We start from the raw sequence: 8733 nt of genomic DNA, 5'->3' as shown, positions 1-8733 counted from the left end.
TGAGCAACCGTGCCATACAGTAAATCTATTTTCACTTGTAAAACTCTTGAAAGGTGCAAGCATGTCAGGGTGTACACTTATTTATACTGGCATGGAAACGAATCCAGTTGCTATGCACCTGCACTGAAAGTAACAAGCAAAGGGAGCTCAGACAGAGCCTTCGTGGCGTGGGAATATCTCACACCTCCCGCACTGAAGCCCAGCATTGGCGGGATCATTGTGTGTCTAGATGAGTTGGGTCCGTGATCCTTTTGTGTGTGTGCGTGTGCATGATGTGCCTACAGGAAACCAGGTCGAGTTGTTCGGTGCGCATGCTTTTGTGCCTGTGCGTGGATTATTAGTACATGTACATGTACATGGATTGGCGCTGCTCGGAATAATTATTTGAGTCCTGTATTCTTTGGAACTATTCACAGCAATGTTGTTTGCTGCAAAGGACAAAGCGGTATAGTGAAGCCCAGATGTTTCTGTGAATTGATAGGCCGCATGAAGTGCTGCATGAGTGCAGTTGGTTCCGCTTGCGCATCTCACGGTCCAGTAGATGTTGTTATGAATGTCCAGCGGAAGTAATTAGTTAGAGTGGAGTTGCACGCCCACGCAATGTGCATGAGGACGATTCTGGGATGAATGCAGACATCCGCGTGCAGCTACGCGTTTACGTGTGTCATGGTAAGCCAAACTGTGTAATTATAGAAGAGTTCCATTCCAAATTTATCCAATTCTATGCCAATCTACTCTGCTTACCAGCTTCTAAACGTGTATTTACTAACCACCACCTCGTTACACCAGTAAAACGTCGTAAACACAGCGCAGTTAGTGCAACTGGTTTGTGGCATTTGAGGACAGGTGCTTTCAACTTTTGTTCTTTTGACAAATGCCACAATCTCTACGATAAGGCAGAGAGGAATAAAGTACAAAGTAGGAGAACTCAGATGGTAAGCCAAGGAATATTTTGTAAAATGGAGATTGCCATGTTACAAAAAAAGGGGGAGAAGAAAGAACAATGACGTATGGCTATCTATAGGAGCTGTTGAACTAGCCGCAGTGCAAATGGCGCGAGGTCCCCCCCCCTCCTCCCGGACCAGTAGGCAACTAGATAGCCGTACTACACACACCGAAGATGAGGCTTGCAAATCTTGTTCATCAGTTGTGGTGTAATAATAATGGTATCAAATTCCAATCTTACCTCTAAAAATGGTATCAAATTCCAATCTTACCTCTAAAAATCAACTGTACAGTACTCGGCATTTCAACGGGAGAACCGAACCTTAAAAAATTGGACAACAAATGGAAAATCATGCATGAACCTGAATAATGCAACCACCCAAGTCACGTGATCTGGCTGTGCTAGCTGGTGAAAGGCTAAAGGGTATCACCATTTTGGTGAACAAACCCTGCATGTGTATGTGATCTGCACCGCGGTTGTCCTTCTTTGGCAGTGCAGTCTGAACTATTTATTATTATAGCTATTTCCGCGTGGAAGTGTAGCAAGCCTTTGCTGCGTTCACAGCTTCGCAAATGCATGAATGGCTCGGGTGAATGGAGAGGGGAGGGAACCCAGAGAGGCAACCAAACTTATTATGTCTCTTTAACATTATTTTTTACTGTACTTACAAATTGATGAAGTAAGCTCGTCCTCTTAAAAGAAAACAAACTTACATTATGCATAGCTGCAAATCGATCAGTATACTCTACAGTATAGTCTCCTATCGCCAGTGTGAATTAACGTTACATTGTTATGAGGGTGAGCTACAAGAACAAATTGCAAACTCTTCACATCGATCCTCAATACCCAAGTATCAAAGAAATTGCACAATAAGAGAGAAAAGGAGGAAGTAATAACGCAATTGCGTTAATCTGTACGTTTCATTGGTTTTGTTGTTTGTAAACAACGTGAAGGATTTCGTATAAAAAGCCTCGTGGAAATGACCTTGAGTATTGAAACTATCGATGATCGTGGTGATTCTTTTTCTTGCAGCGATCATTTTGTTGCCTCATAGGAAGTTGTCCAATTCTAGGGAATGCTGTTAAATTTGGCATCAGATGTACTTTCGACGGTTTTCAAAATGTATTTTTTGGTAAGGTCTCCTTCATGTCCATGATGTCTGAAGATTTTACTATATTTACGGTCTGTTTGTGACTAGAACGTACTCATTGTGCATATTCCATCAGCGTGCCTTAGCTCTATGTTGGGCATACTTTGAAACACGAGTGAAGTAGGTGCGATCAAGGCGTCTACTATACTAGATATTTGTTCCTAATGTCACCCATCTTTATTTGTACGACATAGTAGATATGAATGTACATGTACATGTGCTATTAATCCAATATTGAACCGTAATTATTATAGCAACGACGACATTTGATTGGAGAATAGATAGAGTGGCGAATGGAACTGTATATATACAAGAGATTTTTTCGACCGGACACCTCCATGGCATTGGCTCCTGTTGCAGTCCAAAGAACAGGTGCAGCAACAATAGTTGCAAAAGCATCGAAAGAACCATTGGGATGGAAGAATGGAGCAACGAATGCAGCGAACAAGCACAAAACCTTACACAATGATTGCAATTGAATACACGTATGAGCGACAGAAGAAGGAAAGAACACGACACTGCCAGCCTTCAGTCAGTGGCGGGTTATATCAGAGACTGTCTGGTCCAGTATTGAAGTCAAATGTCGCTGTTTGTTTATTTATTCGTTACCAGTATTTGTGTTTGCGGACTTTAGTGTTTCACCATCAAGGAATTTTCTATGAAAGCTTTAGGTTGTTCTAACGAAAGTGGTGTGGCACCTGGAAACTCAAGAGTGTTTTTGGGGGGGGGCAGAATCTCGCTTGTACAGAACTATTGAGCAAAAAGGGATTGCCAGTGAACGAACAACTGGATAAAATTCAAGGCCAAGCATGCAAGAGAGGAGACAGGATTATAGCGTAGAGGACTAACGTTACAGGACTAAAATGCATGTTTAGAATCTCAAACAGACTGGATTCACCATCAGATGGGCTAGTAAAGGCATGTTATCTCATAATCTAGCGACCCCGAGTTATAAAAAATAATTTGATTTCAGCTCCTTCTTCGAATTTTATGCCAGGCGCGTCATACTTGTCCAGAGCATGTCATAACACGCATTATTCCCCATGCTCCCATTACGAGTACTCGTTAAAGACTTGGTTGGTTCATCCGTTGTGTTTTTGTCGGGGTACCTTAGTCGCTGGCCTAGGGACTGCATATGAGTTATCATCTGAATCGTCGCTTGAGTGTTGCGATTCAGTATGCTGTTCATCAGCCAGCGGGTCGGGTAGACATCTGAAAGAGGCCTGCGCGTGATTTGCCATAGACGAGGGCTCCATGAAGTTTTGCTGTGAATAGGAATGCATGGACACATAGGACGCTAGAGAGTCGCTTCGAATGTAAATGCGCGGATTTGAATCCATGTCCACGTAGTCCTCTTGGTCCGTAGACATTGCCGCACCTCTGCCAGAAAAATTCTTTGCAGCAACTTTAGCTTTAGTTGTACCATGAGCTTTCCGCGGTGATCGACCTCGCGATTGGTTTAAGCTGTTGATGTCTGGAGGTGGCATTGATGGTGGTGAGTGTGGGGGTTCAGGTGATTTGTAAAAGGCACGGCTTCGTGGGGTTCCTTTACCATCCTGCACCTTGTGCGCAAAGGCGAATCGTCGTTCGTCTTTGAATTGTGAATTTCCTTCGGAGGCTTTAGGTAGGCGCGATGACGACGAAGAAATAACAGGGGACAATTCGCCGTTCAGATTGGGCGTTGAGATGGAAAAAGACATGCGTGGTCTTGGCTTGAGTGCAGGCTTTTTACCGGGAGACATTCTTGGCTGACTTGCATGCTTCTTGAGATCCGCAAGTGCTCTGGCGCTTCGAGGCGTGTCGTACCTAGGCGGTGAATAGCAACTCCCCTTTCTTGCAGGTGTTGGCGATGCATGCGGCGGTGCGGAATACTCTGCCACGTCAAATTTGAACTCGACCGCACTTTGCTCAGGCTGAAGCACTGAGTCTGCGGGCATTTCTGCTGACTGGCTTATGAATTCATCAAGATCCGTGCTTGTCTCGCCACTGTTCCGACTGGACTGCTGCTGTTGCTGCGGTTTCATAGACTGTTCCTCGCTGTTCTCCATGCCTTGAAGCTGTGAGAGGCAGACCCCTGAATAGCCATCTGCCGTGCCCAGTGCATTACCTTCCTGGGAAGCTAAGCTTGGCTTCCGCTTGGCTCGCTTCCACTTGATGCACAGGATGAGCAGAAAGATCGCATTGACGATGGCTGATACACCAAGGAGGGCTCCCAGCACAGGAAGAAGCAGACCGTCAGCGGAATCGTCTTGGTCATCTGTTGTGCAGAGTAACATCGAATAGCAAAAGACGTACAGTGGTCATTCAAGAACGGTTTGCGCACAAATGCAGGGGCGTATAAGTTCATGAACTCAGAATTTCCCCCTTACTGCATCGCCAGACATTAAGTTAAGATTTCGGAGCCTGGAAGCAATGGTGTATTGTGCTTAATAAGCAGGGTTTCCGATTACTTATGCATGGTCTGAAATCAAAGGATGTAGCAAATTCATGTACAACCGAGATAGCCACATTATGTGATTGCTTTTAGAGATATTTCATAATAATTATACACGATCACTAGAGTAACAGGGTTTCTAGATCTACGCTTGCTGCCACTGATACTGTAATATTTCCATGACAGCAACTGTATCGCATATGAAAAACAAAACTAATATTTGAACCGTCCGGGCCAAAGTGGAGCATTAGCATACATGCCCACGTCCTGTGTGCTCGCTACTACAACTGCCAATACCACGTAGTGTGGAACGGTGTCCGATTTTGTAGGCGTGTAACAAAAACAGCATAATTTTGACTTGATCATAGTTTCAACATTGTTCTCGATGCCCATTTCGAAGGACGCTTTCAGCCCTGTGTTTTACACAAGACATGATATTTGTATTTCGTAATGCTGTGTTTGCCGGAAAACACATTATCAACGGATATTTCATGCTAGGGCCTACGCGACCATGCAAGCTCACCTTTCTTAGTCTCGTTATGGCCAGCGCATAGTCTGAACACTGCAGTGACCGTCACAGCTCTGAGCATCGACCTGAGCAGCATTCTGGCGTCCCCTACGTGTAATATTATATATCTTGCAATTTCGAAACACAAGGAGTCACAAAAAACTGCCACGCAGTTACAATCGTTAGCAACAAAGCAGCCTAAAAGCGTCGACTTGGAGATTAATATACAGTCGTATCGTTCATTAGATATGAAAAATGAAGATGATTACTAACTCAAAGGCTACATTTCACGACAACGTAGAGCAATGATCCAAACAGTTCGGAGAAGAACTAGTGCAGAGCTGCTAGGTAGTGGTAGTAACGCTAGGCATGTCCAAACTGCTGCTCAGACACGAGCAGAAGGTCATCCGTGGCTTCCGCGACAACTGGCTGGATTACGTTGATTATTTCCGGACCCAATGTCAATTGACACGTTCTAGCAGTGACAACTCGCAACTGGCGCGTGACGTGAATCTGCGTAATATTAGTAGTGGTGGTATTTGTCTGTCTATACGCGGTGGGCGCATCAGTTGTAACCACGCGTGTTCGTATTGTGTAGACCTGGCTCATGTGCCTCTCCTGGAAACGATCGGATTCGGTATAGTCTACATAGAGAAAAATGAGCATATAGCAATAAACAGCAGTCGATTTCGCACGCTTACGTTGCCACCTGTATTACAACGGTGCTCATAAGCACAACCGGCTAAGAACTTTTCGCGTGTGGTGATTTCTAATAGAATTTGCATGAATCGTGTACGTACAGTGGGTTTTGTGTATTCTCTTGCCATCAGTACCGCAGGCCTACATTTTTATTTCTTTTTTTATTTATTGAAAACCACAAGCCTTCAGACCTGTGAATGTTCACATATACAGTGTACATTGCGTAGGCAGCACAGAAACGGCATTGGTGGTGATGCCTGGGCAGCTCGTCCGACTTTTCAGTGTCTACACTGTACACGGGACGGTGTTTAGAATGGAGTGATGCTCATCAAAGCCCAAGTGCAAATGCACAGACTCTACAACTTGACCTTGACCTTGACCCTGGGCATAAGGCACTCACCCTGATTCCCAAACTCAGCACTTAGTAATTGCTTGTGGACTCTACATGTACCTGACCCAATCACGTGTCTGGTGTAATGAGTCAGTTCTGTGAATTTAGAGTTGATCGAAAAGGGTTTGCTTGCATCGAGCACATTACCTAGTCCAAATAAGCGCCAAAGAAACAGAATTCTCCTCCTGCCGTCGGATTGCCAGTTACGTGTAGAACGTCAGTACTGTTGGTCAGTGTCGTGCAATGTTATCGCATGAGCCCATTGGCAAGTAACTGGTGGTGTTAGTGGGTATCATAACGTAACTTGTAGCTCTTTCTTCCTCTTTTCTTGTTGCAGCAATCCCAGATATGACTTAAAAAATCAACACAAGCGTAAAATATTTGATTATCCACAAGGTAGAGCTAGAGGCAGTCCAAATTTAAAAAAATTGTAGAAACCACTTCCAGGAGTCGGAATAACCCACGCTTATGGCCAACCATGCTCTTCACCTAAGCTGTGGTGTGGCGTACAGCCCAGCAGCGACCAAGGAAAAATTCATCAGACCTCGAAACTCATTCTACTTGTGAATCCACACAGAGATCAGTGTGACTCAGCAACTGCTCCGGAACCCACACACTTCCCGTACCAACTAAAATGAGGAAAGCCCCTCTGCATTTAACATTCATAACATCAGGCATTTACAATGGAAACGTTAGAATAAAAATACCTATATTTCCCACCAATACGTAAGTGGTAGACAAAACACCGGCTAAATGAAATCACCCATCTAATGAACTGGCCGAACATGATCTACCATCACCAGATCTCCATCAAATTCTTGAACACATAGACCCTTGCACTCCACATGTACACACTAAACTGTGGATAAGGAAACACTCAGTGCAGCTTCAAAGGACTTTTTCTGGAATTCGTATGGTGAATCTAGTGTTCGTACGTCTGAAGTGCTTAGTATGTACATGCTTAGACACCAGACTAAATTCTAGGATTTAATTATGATTTTAACAGAGATATCCTGGAAAGATCATAAAGGAGAAACGATGTCAGTTTTCGTGAGCTTGAAAAGTCTTTCTCGATATTCAGGCCAATTTTAAAGGTTCGACAGGGAGATAAGAAATCAAACATGTAATTGTGTTTATAGTGATATGCTAGCTTTCATACACTTAACTGGTATGCCGGTGGTGGGAACAAGGGGACTGGGTTCAATGAGAGATCTTCAACTTCCAGTAAATCTATCCTCCCATTCCGAGGTGGAAAACGGAGAGAAGATGCCAGCAGGCTTCTATCTGTACTGGTAGCTACTGATGTTGACATCTGTAGCCATGACTCTTCATGCTGAGGAGGATGGATCTGCCAGAAAGGTGTTCCGCAATCTGCGCTCATTGCTAGGTCAATTGCATTGATTGTAGTTCCATTGGTGCGTGAACAATAACCATGCCGTGCTGTCGCTTGCCGTAGAAGTTTCTTGGTTCTTCCGTACTCGGAATTTAAAACCACAACCCCAAGGCTCAGGCAAATAATCACCAAAATAGCTATGATTAGTATAGCCGCCAGTATGGTCACCCAAGTGTTTGACTCCTGCGGTCACCAAAGGACAAAAGATGCACTAATGCAAACATGCGTTCACATTCACACATAATTGCAGATGCATTCGGACACACGCAAACGGATACACATTTACAAGTAAATAATCGCATTCAGAGTTAGATGGCCGGGATGATGCGTACTCAATGTTCAAGGTGTATTTTTCTTTCTTTTTACTAGCAAACAAAGCCCTACTAATAATCAGGGAAAGAGGACAACTGAAGTATGAGTGTGTGTGTGTGTGCGCAATTGTGTGTGCATGTGTGTGCGTGTGTGCCTAAAACAACCTTAATGATACTCTGAAGAAAAGTTGCATCAAGTTTTTTTTTAGGTGTCTTAGGTACCTACCATTCTGGTGGGAAGAGTCAAACACAAATACTAGTAACTGATCTTCACGGGTTTGCGGATGTCGAATGACCAATCAGGATTGGTATTGAAGAAAGTTGATCGAATGCCGCAGGCGGGCAACCATAGGCGGTGAAATGACGCTAGTTCTGACTTTTATTAGAAGTCCAATTTGCAAGGGTGATATGAAACAGGATAGAACTTTAACAGAACGTAAACCAAAGTGATATCCTTCTTTAGCTTCTAAAAAACCCATTGCCGAGGAATATTCAGTTGGCCTTAGGTAATTTTGTCTACACCACCTTCCAGGAGTGGCTTTCTGTTGTCCAATCGCATGTTTTCCGTATACGTAAAAGATAACGGCCTTTTAAGAGCGGAGTGGAGCACTGTCAACTCACCTAACCACGAGAACACTATGATGTGACACAAACACACTGACTCGTAGGGTTATAATACGAGATGACTCCCAGCTTGTACATGCATGCTTTCCCATGTTTTCCCTTAAACCATGCAAACGCATTTGTATCAGTGTTCCTACGTCCTGTCGTGTGATTCGTCGTGTGGCCGTGTACCTAAATTGCAGTGCTAAGACTGTATTTTCATTCACACGGACGAGAAGACCAGGAAGGAGCACGAAGCATTGTCTCTCACCTTCCAGCCAGCACCACGACACGGCAA

The 8733-nt window shown here is 44.1% G+C and overlaps 1 protein-coding gene across 1 annotated transcript; it reads right to left on the bottom strand.

Annotated features, from left to right (window-relative positions):
* Positions 1–2294: 2294 nt before the first annotated feature.
* On the bottom strand, positions 2295–5359 carry LOC135811684 (uncharacterized). The gene is made up of 2 exons (XM_065324919.1): positions 5054–5359; positions 2295–4353 (listed from the first exon to the last, which is right to left on the bottom strand). The coding sequence occupies exons 1-2, from the start codon at positions 5133–5135 to the stop codon at positions 3179–3181; spliced, it is 1257 nt and encodes a 418-aa protein (XP_065180991.1). The 5' UTR covers positions 5136–5359; the 3' UTR covers positions 2295–3178.
* Positions 5360–8733: the final 3374 nt, after the last annotated feature.

This window comes from Sycon ciliatum, chromosome 3, assembly GCF_964019385.1.
Source record: "Sycon ciliatum chromosome 3, ocSycCili1.1, whole genome shotgun sequence".
NCBI lineage: Eukaryota > Metazoa > Porifera > Calcarea > Leucosolenida > Sycettidae > Sycon > Sycon ciliatum.
The sequence above is the reverse complement of the archived record's forward strand: the minus strand, read 5'-3'. Positions and strand labels throughout refer to the sequence as shown.

What these genes read in the sequence shown, in the direction of transcription:
- LOC135811684 (XM_065324919.1), bottom strand. Translation starts at nt 5,135, where the DNA reads ATGCTGCTCAGGTCGATGCTCAGAGCTGTGACGGTCACTGCAGTGTTC. An exon ending in CCATAACGAGACTAAGAAAG is followed by an intron (nt 4,354 to 5,053) that starts GTGAGCTTGCAT and finishes TCTGCACAACAG; the next exon opens with ATGACCAAGACGATTCCGCT.